Source organism: Mobula hypostoma, chromosome 2, assembly GCF_963921235.1.
Source record: "Mobula hypostoma chromosome 2, sMobHyp1.1, whole genome shotgun sequence".
In the NCBI taxonomy this organism is placed as follows: Eukaryota; Metazoa; Chordata; class Chondrichthyes; order Myliobatiformes; family Myliobatidae; genus Mobula; species Mobula hypostoma.
In genome coordinates this window covers 238,582,195-238,598,073 of record NC_086098.1, presented here as the reverse complement: position 1 = coordinate 238,598,073, position 15,879 = coordinate 238,582,195, and the positions used below count along the sequence as shown (strand labels likewise).

Sequence of the window (15,879 nt, the reverse complement as noted above, 5' to 3'; positions counted from 1 at the left end):
GGATGAGATGGTCAGGGAGATGGGGAGGATGGGATGAGATGGTCAGGGAGATGGTAAGGATGGGGTGAGATGATAGGGGAGTCGGGGAGGATGAGATAGGGAGAGGGGAGGATGGGATGAGATGATGCGGAGACGGGGAGGATGAGATGAGATAGGGAAACGCGGAGGATAGGATGAGATGATGGGGAGACGGGGAGGATGAGATGAGAGGGAAATGGGGAGGATGGGATGAGATGATGGGGAGATGGGGAGGATGGGATGAGATGATGGGGGGTGATTGGGAGGATGGGATGAGATAATGGGGAGATGGGGAGGATGGGAAGAGATGATGGGGGTGATTGGGAGGATGGGATGAGATGATGGGGCTGATTGGGAGGATGGGATGGGATGGTCAGGGAGATGGGGATGATGGGATGAGATGGTCAGGGAAACGGGGAGGATGGGATGAGATGATGGGGGTGGTTGGGAGGATGGGATGAGATGGTCAGGGAGATGGGGAGGATGGGATGAGATGATGGGGTTGATTGGGAGGATGGGATGAGATGATCAGGGAGATGGGGAGGATGGGGTGAGATGATCGGGGAGTTGGAGAGATGGGGCTTGCTAGGAGATATACTACATTTGACCTTTAGCCTCTCTGCCTCACAGGTTGGAGTTCAAGGTGAAGAAGGAGGGCTGGGGGCCATGGGCGGCGGCAGGGACGCGTCAGATCCAGTTCCGGGTGGGACAGGGCGATGTGGCAGTGCTGAAACCCACCAACAAGCTGCTGGAAGTCAGCATCGGACCTGGGCTGCCCAAAAACGCCAGTGAGTCCTGCCCCACGTGCGTCTCTCCCTTCCCAGCCGCTCACTGCCGTAGTCTGCTTACCCCGCCATCCGCCACGCCCCGTGGCAGACCCATCCCCTCCCACGGCAGTTCCCCGTAGCCCGCCATCCCCCATCTCCCTCCACCTCATTCCCCACCCCCCACCAATCCATCCTCAACGCTCCGGAATTCCTGGGATTCTTCATGCACTGTGGCAGACAAGAAAGCTCGACAACGCATCACCAGCACCAGCTGCTCGCATCATGGACATATCAACAGAAAGGCGCCAGAAGAGGGCCAGTAACATCATGAAGGATCCCACCCACTCTGCTCAGGGGCCATCAGGGAGGAGGCCACGTAGTGTCCACACCAGGACCACCAGACCAGAGCAGTTAGACTGATCAACTACTCCAGCACTACTTCATTATCTCCTGGCAGTCACCTAGTGTCTGTTTATGGGCACACAATCAGTCTGTGTGTATAAACTATCTTATATTTATGGTGTGTTATTACTATGTTTGTGATTTTTTTTGTGCTGCATTGGATCTGGATTTACACTAGTGTATGGGAAATGACATTAAGCAGTGTTGAATGTTCCTGTGCACAGAGTTCAGTGCCCAGCCCCGAAGCTTGTGTCCTTTTGTGCAAGGCTTGAGGTTGGAATTGGTTCATTATTGTCAGGTGTATGAACTTGCTGCCTGGGTGAGCAAGCATGCCTTACCAGGATAACCTGAGTGAGCGAGGGCTTTTCTCTCTGGAGCGAAGGAGGATGAGAGGTGACTTGATCGAGGTGCACGAGATGGTAAGAGGCAGCGTTTCAGTGGACAGCCACAGACTTTTCCCCAGGGGAGAAGTGGCTGAAACGAGGGGCATAACTTTAAGGCGAATGGAGGAAAGTTAAGGGGGGGGACGTCAGAGGTAGTTTATTTTACACAGAGGAGTGGAGGGTGCATGGAACACCCTGCCTGGGGTGGTAATAGAGGCAGACGCACCAGGGGCACTTAAGAGGCACAAGGATGATGGAAGGGTAGGCGAGAATTGCGAACTCTCTATCTTGAGGCTTTGCCTTTTTAAGATGTCCCTACGGTGGGGAGGGTTGTGCCCGTGATGGAGCTGGCTGAGGTTACAACCCTCCGTGGCCTTTTGTGAGCCTGTGCATTGGAGCCTCTACCAGGCAGTGATGCAGCCAGTCAGAACGCTCTCCGAAGTTTGCCGGAGTCTGTGGTGACGTATCAGATCTCCTCAGACCCCTAATCAGACAGAGCTGCTCTGAGGAGAGGTCAGGCCAGTAACCCAACGAATCTCAGAGGCCTCGGGCTCTAAGGGGCTCAGCAGGGCGGGGGCAGAGACATTGATTCCCCCAGGGGATGTACAGAACAGAGAGGATGGTGGAAGCATTTCAGACACTTTGTTCCTGATGGAGAGGACGAGGAGATTTCCTCCCTCTGAGGTGGGGGAATATTTGGATTCTCCTTCCTGGGGAACTGTGGAGCAGCGTGACTGATTGTATTCGGAGTGGATATTCAAACTACAAGAGAGCTGGTACTGGAATTGGTTTATTATTGTTGCATGTATGGCGATGCAGTGAAAAGCTTGTTTTGTATATTGTTCATGCGAATCAAATCATCACACAGCGTTGAGAAAGTACAAGGAAAACAATAACAATGCAGAATAACGTGTAAAAGCCACAGAAAGAGTGCAGTGCAGGTATACGATAAAGTGGAAGGTAAGGATGGGAGGGAGTGTCAGATTAGCCACGGTTTTAGAGAACACAAACAGGCTTGAGGTGCTGAACAGCCTCCTGCCGTTCCTCAGGGCGAATATAACTTGGCCAAATTAATGGAGACTATTCCAGCTTCCTGGAACAGGAATCGGTTATTACTGTCACATGTACCGAGATACAGTGAAAATCTCGTCTTGCACACTGTTCATACAGGTCAGATCAGTACACAGTTCCAGCGTTGAAGCAGAATAAGGTAAAAAAAAAGAGATGGATAGAGCTCTTAAAGATAGCGGAGTGAAGGGACATGGGGATAAGGCAGGAACTGGATACTGATTGTGGATGATCAGCCATGATCACAGTGAATGGCGGTGCTGGCTCGAAGGGCCGAATGGCCCACTCCTGCACCTATTGTCTATTGTCTAAAACAATACCAAGATTCAAGATTGCTTAATGTCATTTCCCGTACGCGTGTAAAGAAAGCAAAATAGTTGTTACTCCGGATCCAATGCAGCACACAAAAAATTTTTTTAAACCACAAAAACATAAATACATAAGGTAGCTTGTATACAGAGATTGATTGTGTCTATACAGTGGCACTAGAGTGTACACAAAGAGACTGACAGGAAATAATAAATTAGTGGTGGAGTTAGTGAGTGGAGGTGTTGATCAGCCTCACTGCTTGGGGAAAGTAATTGGACACTACGTAGCCTCCTCCCTGGTGGGAGTGGGACCGACAGTCCAAGAGCAGGGTGGATGATGTTACTGGCACCTTTCTGTAGATATGCCCTTGGTGGCAGGTAGCTGGTGCAGGTGATGCGATGGGTAATTTAGACTACCCGCAGTTCAGTTAAATGCAAAATAACATGCAACAGCTGCAGAGAAAGTGCAGTACACGCAGAGAAAGTGCAAAACTACGTAGTCTGTGAGGTTAAGAATCCATCTTCTTATACAAGCGGTCCGCTCAGTATTGAACAGCACACTGAAAGCTGTTCTTGAGCTCAGAACTTTCCAGCTTCTGCCTCTGAGTGCTGGATTGGGCTCTCACCTCTTGCCTGGGCAGGTCTGACTGAAGTTCTCCAGAGGTCTCACTTCATCCCAAATACCCCAAGCAGATCCATTCCAAACCCTGTGTTTTCCAACAAAAACCACCCTGGCTGGCTTAACCTCACCGTTTAACTCTGTCTTGCTGACACCTACAACGGGATTTGAAAGGGGAACTGTTGACTGATGAGGCAATGCTTCTGGGAAAGAGGTAAGAGGTGAAAGAGCAGCTTTATCTGTCACACGTGCGGTGAAACATTCAGTGAAATGTCCAAGGAAGCACTGGGGGCAGCAGGCTGACAACACAGCATGCCCACAACTCACTAACCCTAACCACGTCTCGGACTGCGGGCGGAAACCGGAACCCGGAGGAAAGCCACGGGTTAAGGGGGAAGAATATACAAACTCCTTACGGCCAGCGGCTGGAGTTGAACCCCAATCGGTGCTCGTTAGTGTTGTAAAAGAGATACACTGACCACAAACCCTACTCCGGTGCCCTAAGAGGGTAGGAGGGAGTCACGGCCACTGGAAATGGGCAGTGTGTCGGCACGTGCGGCCTGAGCTACAACAACAGGTTGTCTCGGGTGGCAGCCGCCAGTGATGGAATGCTCAAGAAATGCTTTTATTATCGTTTCCAGGGCCCACGAGGAAAGACAAGAGAAAAAGTGCCTACATACATTCGAGACAACAGCTCCCTGCCGGTGAGTAAATCTGTTCCAGTCCCTGCACCCCTGCCCTCCTTTGTTACCCTGTCTGGGCCCTACACCCCTCCCCCTCCCTGAACGCCCTCCGGCCCCTATACCCCTCCCCCTCTCTGAACCCCCTCTGGCCCCTACACTCCTCCCCCTCCCTGAACCCCCTCTAGCCCCTACACCCCTCCCCCTCTCTGAACCCTCCTCCAGCCCCTACACCCCTCCCCCTCTCTGAACCCCCCTCCAGCCGCTACACCCCTCCCCCTCTCTGAACCCCCTCTGGCCCCTACACTCCTCCCCCTCTCTGAACCCCCTCTGGTCCCTACACCAATCCCCCTCTCTGAACCCCCCTCCAGCCCCTACACCCCTCCCCCTCTCTGAACCCTCTCCGACCCCTACATCCCTCCACCTCCCTGAACCCCCTCCGGCCCCTACACTCCTCCCCCTCTGTGAACCCCCTCTGGTCCCTACACCAATCCCCCTCTCTGAACCCCCCTCCAGCCCCTACACCCCTCCCCCTCTCTGAACCCTCTCCGACCCCTACATCCCTCCACCTTCCTGAACCCCCTCCGGCCCCTACACTCCTCCCCCTCTCTGAACCCCCTCTGGCCCCTACACCCCTCCCCCTCTCTGTTACCCTGTCCGGCCCCTACACCCCTCCCCCTCTCTGAACCCTCTCCGACCCCTACACCCCTCCCCCTCTCTGAACCCCCTCCGGCCCCTACACCCCTCCCCTTCCGGCCCCTACACCCCTCCCCCTCTCTGAACCCCCTCCGGCCCCTACACCCCTCCCCTTCCGGCCCCTACACCCCTGCCCATCTCTGTGACACCCCCTGGCCCAATACTCCTCCCTGTCTCTGTAATCCCTCACCCTCCCCAACGCCCCTCCCCATCTCAGTGACCCCCACCCCCTCCATCTCTGTGACTGCCTACAGAAGGGGAATCCTACAACATGGGTGACCTGGCTCTCACCATTCAGGTGACGTGCAGATTACAACCAGGAGGCAGGACGCGCCCTTGGGACCCTCGCCACTGGACGCCCGTGTCCAGGGGAACTTGCTTCACCGCCGGACCAGCATGGAGCAGCCCACCTTACCCCGGCACGGGGCGTCCACGCGGGCCAGGACCCATCTAGAGCAGCAGAACCTGGACTTCATGAACGTTCCCGACCAGGGAGTGGCAGGGTAGGTGGAGCACAATCCCAAAACACCAGGAACCGGGCAAGGGGGCCCCGTTTCCCAGATTATAACAGAGATCTCAAGTGGCTGAGGATGTTTCCAGAGATGGGGAGAAGTGAACGGGTTGGAGTGGGGGCGGTGGGCGTCACAGAGACAGTGAGGGGTTTAGGGGCCTGACAGGGTTACAGACAGGGAGGGATGGAGGGGAGGGAGGGGGTTTACAGAGACAGGGGAGTTGTAGGGTTTGGGGGTGGTTACAGACATGGGGAGGAGTAGGGGGAGGGAGGGGTTTACAGAGACGGGGAGGGGTGTAGGAGAGGGAGGGGCTTACAGAGATGGGGAGGGGTAGGGGAGGGAGTGGGTTACAGAGACTGGGAACGATGTAGGTCTGGAGATGTTTGCAGAGACTGGGGGTGTAGGGGCTGGTGGGTTACAGAGACGGAGAGGTGTTGGGTGTCACAGAGATGGGGAGGTGTTTACGGAAGGGGGGTTACAGAGACGGGGAGGTGTGTGGAGGAGGGAGGTGGTTACAGAGGGGGAGTGATGTCAGGGGTCACAAATGTGGGGAGGTGTGTAGGGGAGGGAGGGGATTACAGAGATGGGGAAGGGTGTGGGGGGAGTCACAGAAATGGGGAGGGGTGTAGGGGGTTACAGAGATGGGGAGGGGTGTAGGGGGGTTACAGAGATGGGGAGGTGTGTAGGGGAGGGAGGGGGTTACAGAGATGGGGAAGGGTGTGGGGGGTCACAGAGATGGGGAGGGGTGTAGGGGGTTACAGAGATGAGGAGGGGTGTAGGGGGGGTTATAGAGATGGGGAGGTGTGTAGGGGAGGGAGGGGGTTACAGAGATGGGGAAGGGTGTGGGGGGTCACAGAGATGGGGAGGGGTGTAGGGGGTTACAGAGATAGGGAGGGGTGTGGGGGGTTTACAGAAATGGGGAGGTGCGCAGGGAAGGGAGGGGGTTACAGAGATGGGCAGGGACATTAGGATGGTGTGTAGGTCGAAGTTGAGTTTATTATCAGATGGCCAAGTTCATGTATGCACAGGTTCAATGAAAAACTTCCCTGCAGCAGCCTCCCGGGCATAGTACAGCACAGTGTATAAGCAGCACTCTGAACTCCTGTGCCCAGAGCCATACCTTCACCAGCAGAACAGCACGGTCAAGACCACCTTACCTCGAGAAGGAGCTTCCACCAGGGTCAGGACCTACCTGAGGAACTTGGAGGGGTCTCCATATGTCAGGGTCGACCATGGATGTTGTCCTAGCTGTTTACGTTGTTATATATAAGCCAGGGCAGTACGATATGAAGAAGGATCTGTTGCCCGTGCAGCAGGCTCCCCCTCTCCACACAGCTAATGAATCCAAATGAGCGGCAGAGACCAATACATACCGTTTGGCACCAGCAGTGTTGCAGGGGTTGGCTGTCAACCTTGAACTTGATGTAGGACTGCCTTAGGGAATCCGCAACAGATTGTTCCACAGCAGTTGCTCTTTAGATTATTAGATTAGATTATGAGGACATGCAGTTCCCTTTTATTGTCATTTAGTAATGCACGCATTAAGAAATTATACAATATTCCTCCGGTGTGATATCACAGAAACACAGGACAGACCAAGACTGAAAAACTGACAAAAACCACATAATTATAACATATAGTTACAACAGTGCAAGCAATACCATAACTTGATGAAGAACAGGCCATGAGCACGGTAAAAAAGTACAAAGTCTCTCGAAAGTCCCACATCTCACGCAGACGGGAGAAGGAAGAAAACTCTCCCTGCCATGCCCGACAACAGTCCGACTCTCAGTCCGTCCGCAAACTTCGAGCCTCCGACACCAAGCACCATCTCTGCCGAGCGCTTCGACCCCAGCCCCAGCTGCCAGCAGCAGGCAAAGCCAGGGATTTTGGGGCCTTCCCCTCCGGAGATTCTCGATCGCACAGTAGCAGCGGCAGCGAACCGGGCATTTCAGAAGTTTCTCCAGGTGTTCCTCCGTGCTTCTCAGGGCTGTCTCCATCAAATCAGAATTGTGCACGGCCCCTACTTACAAATACGATATCATTTCACCGGAGAGCTGCACGTGCTGCGTCGCACTGCCATCTTCTCCTCCCACCTTTCTTGAAGACTTCCCCATGAGTGGATACAAATGCAAGGCAGCAGAGGTTTGAGATCAGAGTTTTCCTTCTCGCTTGAAAGCAAAGCCACAGGTTTAAAGGCACCAGTGGCCCACCTTTGCCCCTTCTCCTGTCAGTCGAAACAGTTCCACCATGCATGGTAGCTAAGCCACACGTGAAGGCCAGGAGCTGGACTTGCCATTGAGATGCACACCATCAGGAGCATTTAATAGGCAGTGGGAGCTCATTCCCACTACTGCCCAGGCTGTGACAACCTTAATCAACCCTGAGAAACTTAGATTAAATATAAATTATACACAATTTTTACAAGAAAGAACACAATTAGAACAAAAAGAAGTCTTAGTCTATTGTAGTGCAGAATGCTCACAGCATTACTCTACGGAGGCAGTGATCAGGGTTGTCCTGGCTGGTTCAAGAAACGAATGGTTGAAGGGAAGCTGTTGTTCCTGAACCTAGTGGTGTGAGACTGCAACTTCTGTATCCTCTGCTCTGGGGGAGCTGTGAGAAGATGGTGTGGCCTGGATGGTGGAGATCTTTGTTGATGGAGGCTGCCTTTATGAGGCAGTGCCTCCTGCAGATGCCGGTGATGGTGGGGAGGGATGTATTGGACCGAGTTCCTCTACTCTCTCAGCTCTGCGTGATGCAACCAGTCAGGATGGAGGGGGAGGGGAGGGGAGGGGATGTTGGGAGCAGGTTTGTGCTGGGGTGGGGAGAGGCGAGTGTCCGCTGCTCCCGGGGATGGCTGCTGCTTCCCAAAGGTCACCTTGTGCTTCCCTCTCCCACCCCTGCTCCCAGCTTGCACAGGCGGATGTCAAAGGAGGTGAAGCCCGTCCCAGGGGGAGGGCGCTCCAAACCCAAGCCCCGCCCGAGGCAGGCTCGTTGCCGGGCACTTTACGCCTATGACGCACAGGACACCGACGAGCTGAGCTTCAACGCGGACGACATCATCGAGATTGTACGGGAAGGTAAGAACAGGAACTGTTTGGGGGGGGGGGTTACTTTTTGGCACGGGGGGAGCGTCCCAACCTGCCCAGCATCTCCCCAGAACTCAAGCCTCCTGACCCAGTAACATCCTTGAGAATGTTTTCCATACCCCTTCCTGTCGAATGATGTCTTTCCTATAGCTGGCTGACCACAACTGTTCACAATACTCCAAGTGCGATCTCACCATTGACTTGCACCATTCCACATTAGGATTTAGTTGCTATCCAGCTCTGTAGCTGAGAAAGGAAGTTCTGAGACTTTAGAAGACATTGATCAGACTACATCTGAAGTTTTGTGAGCAGTCTGGGGCCCATATCCAGGACTTGCTGGTATTGGAGATGGTCCAGAAGAGACCAGCGAGAATTATCCCCTAAATGAAAGGGTTAATGTATTAGGATCATTTGATGGCTCCGGGCCGGTACTCCCTTAGAAGCGTGGTGGGTTGGTGGGGAATCTCATTGATATTTTTCAAATATTGAAAGGTCTATATAGAATGGATGTGGAGAGGATGTTTTCTATCTGCTAATTTTCAGCCCACGTCTAGAACCAGTGGGCCCAGTTGAAGGATGTCCCTTTAGAAAAGGGTTGACGATTAATTTCTTTAGCCAGTGGATGGCGAATCTGTGGAATTCGTTGCCACAGATGACTATCGAGGCCAAGTCATTGGGTATATTTAAAGCGGAGGTCGATAGGTTCTTGATTAGTCAGGCCATCAAAGGTTAGGTGGAGTAGGCAGGAGAATGGTGTTGAGAGGGAAAGTAAATCAGTCTTGATCAAATGGCGGAGCAGACTTGATGGGCTGAATGACCTAATTCTGCTCTTGTGTCTTATGACCTGCACTCATGGGAACACACGGGCAGTAACACTGATTACACACTCAGCGATACTTTGCCCATCCATGGATGGCAGACAGTGCGAAACCCATCTCCCAATGAGGCAGGATATGCAGGGGAGGAGATACAATATCCACTCCAATTGGGAAGGTTGGGGAACATTCTATAAGGTACAAAGGTGAACGATCTCCAGGGACTGACCATGTTCATCTTAGAACGCTGTGGAAGTCCAGAGAAGAAATTGCTGAGTCCTGGTTGAGACGATTGACCTCATGATCTGAGGTGCTGATAGACTGGAGTGTAGCAAATGTTCTGCCTATTTTTAAGAAGAATGGCAACAAAAAAATTGGGAACTACAGAGCAGTAAGTCTAACAACATCTGTGGTAGGTAAACTACTGGAGAGGATTCTGAGGGATAAGATATACATACGTTGGAAAGATGGGATTGATTAGAGGTCGTCAACACGGCTTTGTATGTGAACTTTTTTGAGATTTTTGAAATGCACAAGAGATTCTGCAGATGCTGGAAATCCAGAGAACACACACAAAACACTGGAGGAACTCAGCAGGTCAGACAGCATCAATGGAAATGAATAAAAAGTCGAGGTTTCTGGCCGAGACCCTTCATCGGAACTGGAAAAGAATAAGAAGGTGATGAGAGAGGGAGGAGTACAAGATGGCAGGTGATAGATGAGACTAGGTCAGGTGGATGGGTAGGTGAGGGGGATGAAGAAAGAATCTGTGAGGTGACAGGTGGAGGAGGTAAAGGTCTGAAGGAGACCAAATCTGACAGGAAAGAATCATGGACCATGGGAGAAAGGAAAGGAAGGGGAACCAGAGGGAAGTGATGGGCAGGTGAGGCGAAGAGAATGGGCATTCCTCTTCATAGATCAAGATTCAAAGAACATATATTATCAAAATCTGTGTGCAGTATACAACCCTGAGTGGATCATGCAAATGGGAAGGAAAAAAGAGCAAAAACACAGAATACAAAACACCAAATCACAAAGACATCAAGACAGTCCAGGCATGTTCAGTTCAGCTCTGTACCTCTCTCTATCTGCAGGCTGCAGCACTAGTCTGCCTGATCAAAATTGCACAGATTAGCAACAAAAAAGGGTCCAGGATGTCTCAGATAGAGTCCGCAGTATTCTTAAGTGGGAGGGTGAACAGCCAGAGGTCATAGTCCATATAGATACCAATGACATGGGTAGGAACAGTGACGAGATTCTGCATAGGGAGTTCAGGGAGTTAGGTGCTAAGTTAAAGGGCAGGACCTCCAGGGTTGTGATCTCAAGATTGCTACCTATGCCACGTGCTAGTGAAGCCAGAATTAGGAAGATTATACAGTTTAATATGTGGCTAAGGAGTTGGTGTGTGTGGGCACGTGGCCAAGTGGCTAAGGCATTGGACTAGCGACCTGAAGGTCGTGAGTTCGAACCCCAGCCGAGGGAACTTAATCACACATTGGTCTGTGTTGACACTGGTGCCAAGCTGTATGGGTCCTAATGCCCTTCCCTTGGACAACATCGGTGTCGTGGAGAGGGGAGACTTGCAGCATGGGCAACTGCTGGTCTTCCATACAACCCTGCCCAGGTCTGCGCCCTGGAGAGTGAAGACTTTCCAGGCGCAGATCCATGGTCTCGCAAGACTAACAGATGCCTTTACTTTAGGGAGTTGGTGTAGGAGGGAGGGTATGAGATTTTTGGATCTTTGGGTTCTCTTTCAGGGAAGGTGGGATCTGTACAGAAGAGACATCTGAACTGGAAGGGGACTAACATCCTGGAGGGAAGGTTTGCTGGTGCTGGGGTAAGGCGGGGGTTTAAGCAGAGTTGCAGGGGATGGAAACCAAAGTGCAAGAACAGATAGTGGAGACAGATGTTGTTAAGACATCAAACAACGTCAGTAATCAAAAGGTTGCCCATGGTGTGACTAATGTCCTGAGCTGTGTACATTTCAATGCAAGAATATTGTAGGAAAGACAGACAAGCTGAGGGCATGGATCAACACCTGGAATTATGATATTGTAGCCATGAATGAGAGTTTGTTACAGGAGGGGCAGGACTCAATATTCCTGGGCTCCGTTGTTTTAGACGTTGCAGAACGAGAGGGGTTAAAGGAGCAAAGGTCGCATTACTAGTCAGGGAAATTGTCATGGAAGCGGTCAGTCACGGCCAACTTGAAAACTGACCTATTGAGGCATTATGGGTGGAACTGAGGAATAAGAAAGGTATGACTAGATTATTGGGGCTGTACTACAGACCACTCAACTGTCTGCGGGAATAAGAGGATCAATTTTGCAGAGAGATCGCGGACTGTTACAAGAAACATAAGGTTGTGATAATAGGTGATTTTAACTTTCTACATATTAACTGGGACTCCCCTACTGTTAAAGAATTAGATGGGATAGAGTTTGTCAAATTTGTTCAAGAAAGTTTTCTTAATCAGTACATAGAAGTCCCAATGAGAGAGTGCGCTATTAGGGAATGAGACAGGGCAGGTGATAGAAGTTTGTGTAGGTGAACACTTTGCATCCAATGACCACAATAACTTTAGTTTCAAAGTAAATACGCAAAAAAGATAGGTCTAGTCCGTGGGTTGAGATTTAGTGCAAGGGTATACTTGGTAAGTGGGAGGCCTTCAAAAGTGAACTTTTGAGAGTACACAGCTCGTATATCTTGTCAGAATAAAAGGTGAAGGTGACAGGAGTAGGGAAACTTTGTTTTCAAGAGTTGTGGAGGTCCTGGTTAAGAAACAGAATGGAGGTGCACAGCAGGTGTAGGCAGGTAGGACCAAATGAGGTGTTTATGGAGTACGTATAAGAAATATAAGAGAACACTTAAGAAAGAAAGCAGGAGGGCTAAAAGAAGGCAAAGTGAAGGAGAATCCTAAGGGATTCTACAGATATGTTAAGAGCGAAAGGATTGCAAGGGACAAAACTGGGCCTCAGGAATATCAGAGTGGTAATCCATGAATGAAGCCAAAGGAGATGGGGGAGATCTTAATGCATTTTTTTTGCACCTGTATTTACTCAGGAGATGGACACAGAGTCTACAGAAGTGAGGCAAAACAGCATCAACTTCACGGACTCTATACAGATTACATAGGAGGAGGTGTTTGCTGTCTTGAGGCAAATTAGGGTGGATAATTTGGTTTTCCTCTTGATGCCCTCTACGACAGTCATGGGGAACTCATAAAGTGTGACGAGCCAGAGAAGCCCGGGCAGAATGCCATATTGGTACAGCCAGGTCTTGAATTTACCGGGAAGTCCTGGTAAATTCAGCCATTCGTCTGTCTGCTTCACAGCATTGGTGACATTGGCCCCATCTGTCAGTGACACATTAACCACTTCCCCAAGCATTTTATCGGGTTATCTTCGATGGAAGGGATGACCTCACCCTGAACTTGGAGGCTAAACTTGCTAGTAACTTTGCCCTTTCTGATCACCATGCACCTGGACTTCTTGGCCTTGAAGGACATCCTCGCCCAAGTGGCTACATCACCCAGGGTTTCCAATACCCATCTTGCTTGGACATGTGACACAGTTGTTATAGTGATGTCGTCTGTGAACCCTCGTAGAGCCGGCTGGACAATGCCCGACTCCAGTGTCGGGCCGCAGGTTACATCTTCTGTTGCTGATAATAGGAGGTTTATTCCCATAATAAATAGGATGGGGGAGATGGTGCACCCTGTTGGAATCCCCTTCTGGAGGTCCTGCCAACTAGTCATGAAATGGGCTGATGTAAATCTGAGTTTGAATCCTGCTAGGTAGCTGGTGATCATGTCTCGAATAGCCACTAGGATGTAGTAGTGAGCGAGTCCTTCTGGGATGAGGTCATGTAGACCCTTGTGCGTTCGCGAGGTCTAACCAGACAACTGTTAGGTTGCCTTTTTTCTGCTTGGCCTCGCGGATCAAATGGCTAATCATTGAGGAGTGTTCCAGACACCCTGAAAAGCCTGGAATATCACCTTTCTGGATGGATGTATGTGTTGATATAGCGGTTCTGCGTCGTGTAAGAAGTCAGCCTTCTTGCGAACACAGAAAAGAAAATCTTACATTCCACATCCAGGAAAGAAATTTGGAGGCTTAATTTGGAATATTTTGTGCAGTTTTGGTCACCTACCCATAGGAAAGATGTGAATAAGTTTGAATGAGTACAGAGCAAATTTACAAGGATGCTGCCAGTTCCGGAGGGCCTGAGTTATAAGGGCAAATTGAATAGGTTAGGACTTTATTCCTTGGACCTAAAAAATTGAGAGGAGATTTGATCGAGGTATACAAAATTATGAGGAGTGTAGATAGGGTAAATGCAAGCAGGCTTTTTCCACTGAGGTTGGGTGGGACAACTAAAGGTCATGGGTTAAGGGTGAAACGTGCAAAGTTTAAGGGGAACATGAGGGGAAACTTCTTCACTCAGAGGGTGGTGAGATTGTGGAATGAGCTGCCAGCGCAAATGGTGCATGCGATCTCGATTTCGACGTTTTACAGAAGATTGGATAGGTACTTGGATGATAGATACATGGAGGGCTATGCTCCTGGTGCAGGTCAATGGAAGTAGGCTGTTCAAATAGCTCAGTACGGACTAGATTGGCCGAATGGCCTGTTTCTGTTCTGTACTTTTCTATGACTCTAAAAGGAGCGTCTAGAAACCAAAAACACATCATAATGTGAACTACAGGGTCCAATCCAAAAACCAATTCAATTAAACTGCCAAAGACCCATGGACTCTACCACTATTGAGTGAGGCACCTTCCTCTGGAAGCAGCGATCAAGAGGGAGGGACTGTTCACATGCAGGTAGATGGCACTGAACACCCACCCGCCCTCCACTCTCGTCCTCAATGATTTTAATCTTCCTCATGCTATAATGGACAAAAAAAGGAGTTGGTCACGGGCTTGTGCTCTGCCTCCAGGCCGCATGCTTCACTCGAAACCTCAATTAACTCCCCTGAAGACGGCAAAGCACCAGGGCACTCGACCGGCCCAAAAACACACCACCAAAATGTAAATCACAGGTTCCATCAGTAGCAGAACCACATCTGAAGGATGCTGCCTGACATGCTGAATTCCTCCAACATTTTGTGTGTGTTGCTCTAAGATTTTTTAATAATGTGATTTTTTTAATAATACAGTCAATGTAGGGTGGTTAACATGGTTTATATGGAATTCAGTTCAATTCAGCGGGGATAAGGTTCCACATGGTAGGTGGCTCTGGAATCCAGGGAGAACTGACTGATACAAAGCAGGGGGTGCGAGGGGAAAGTTGTTTCTCAGACTGCAGGCTCGTGACGTAAGTGGCGTGCCTCAGCTTGGTGCACTATCATTTGTCGTGGTGGAATGGCAGAGCATTCTCGATGGGCCGAGTGGCCGGTTCTGTTTCTACTTCATGGTCTTGTGGTTGGCATGGATGAGATGGGCTGAAGGACCTGTTCCCATGCTGTTCTATTTCTATGAGAACTCCCCACTACTCAAGCATTACTGAGTCTTTCTTACTTCCATGTGCTTAGATGCGTCTGGATGGTGGCTCGGTCGAATTCGAGGCAAGGAAGGTCTGCTGCCGGGGAACTACGTGGAGAAGATCTGAATCCTGGATGGAGAAGAAATCCCAAACCCAGAGGGCAAAGGGGTGGGGTGGGTTGGAGGTGGCTACCACAGGCATGGCTGAAATTTTGGGGGGAGGTAATGCTCCTGGAGAAAGGAGAGGGGTCTTTAATAACCGGAGCTGCCCTCAATGCCTGGAATCAGGCCCAATACTGCCGGGGTTCAGCTCTCACCACCCTGAAGCTCACTCCAGCAAAGTGCCAGTGTTTGATAATTGTTGGTGGGTGTGTGTGGCGCTGGGTAGAAGGGGTCTTCTCAGACTCCCACCCTGCTAATCCCTGCCATGCAATCCTTCAGTTTGTTGTAGGCTGAACATTTATTAATTAAAGAAAACAGAATTGATGTCTGTTGCTGTCTTCTGTCTCTTCAACTGAGGTGTGAGAAGCTTGTTCTGCTTCCCAATCCCTCATATTTAGAGGCACAACCTCACTCACTGCGTCCCACTCTTCTCCCATTACTCCCCCACCCACCTGTCTCCTTTACCTCTCCCTTTTCTTCATTTCATCCTCCCATCCCTATATCCCAAACATACCACACTCCCTCCTTCCTACCCATCTTTCCCTTTCTCCATCTCATCCTCCCATCCCTCTATCCCAAACGTATAACTTCTTCCTTTCTTCTGCTTATCTAGTTCTCCTTCACATCCTGTCACCCTTTTCCTCTCTCATGACCCCATACTTCCCTGCATGCTCCCTCACTACCCTATCCCTCCTTGTCTCCCTCCCTCTTATCCAAACTTCCTCCCCTGTCTCCCCTATATCCATGATCTTACTGAACGGTGGAGCAGCTTTGAGGGGTGGAATGACGCCCCCCCCATCCCCACCCCCAGAACCAGCAGTAACTGACACTACCTGACCTCTATTCCTACCCACTGTCTCCATCTGTGGCAT

General features: G+C 50.7%; 1 protein-coding gene across 1 annotated transcript in view; it reads left to right on the top strand.

The window, feature by feature from the left end:
• The window catches only part of myo1eb (myosin IEb), a 124,975-nt gene extending 109,155 nt beyond the window's left edge, over positions 1-15,820 (top strand). The window contains exons 24-28 of the mRNA XM_063041707.1: positions 649-806; positions 4,207-4,269; positions 5,240-5,444; positions 8,367-8,536; positions 14,896-15,820. Coding sequence (XP_062897777.1) covers positions 649-806; positions 4,207-4,269; positions 5,240-5,444; positions 8,367-8,536; positions 14,896-14,972 — 673 coding nt within the window. The 3' untranslated portion in view covers positions 14,973-15,820. The remainder of the gene's footprint in view (positions 1-648; positions 807-4,206; positions 4,270-5,239; positions 5,445-8,366; positions 8,537-14,895) is intronic.
• The last annotated feature ends 59 nt before the right edge of the window (positions 15,821-15,879 follow it).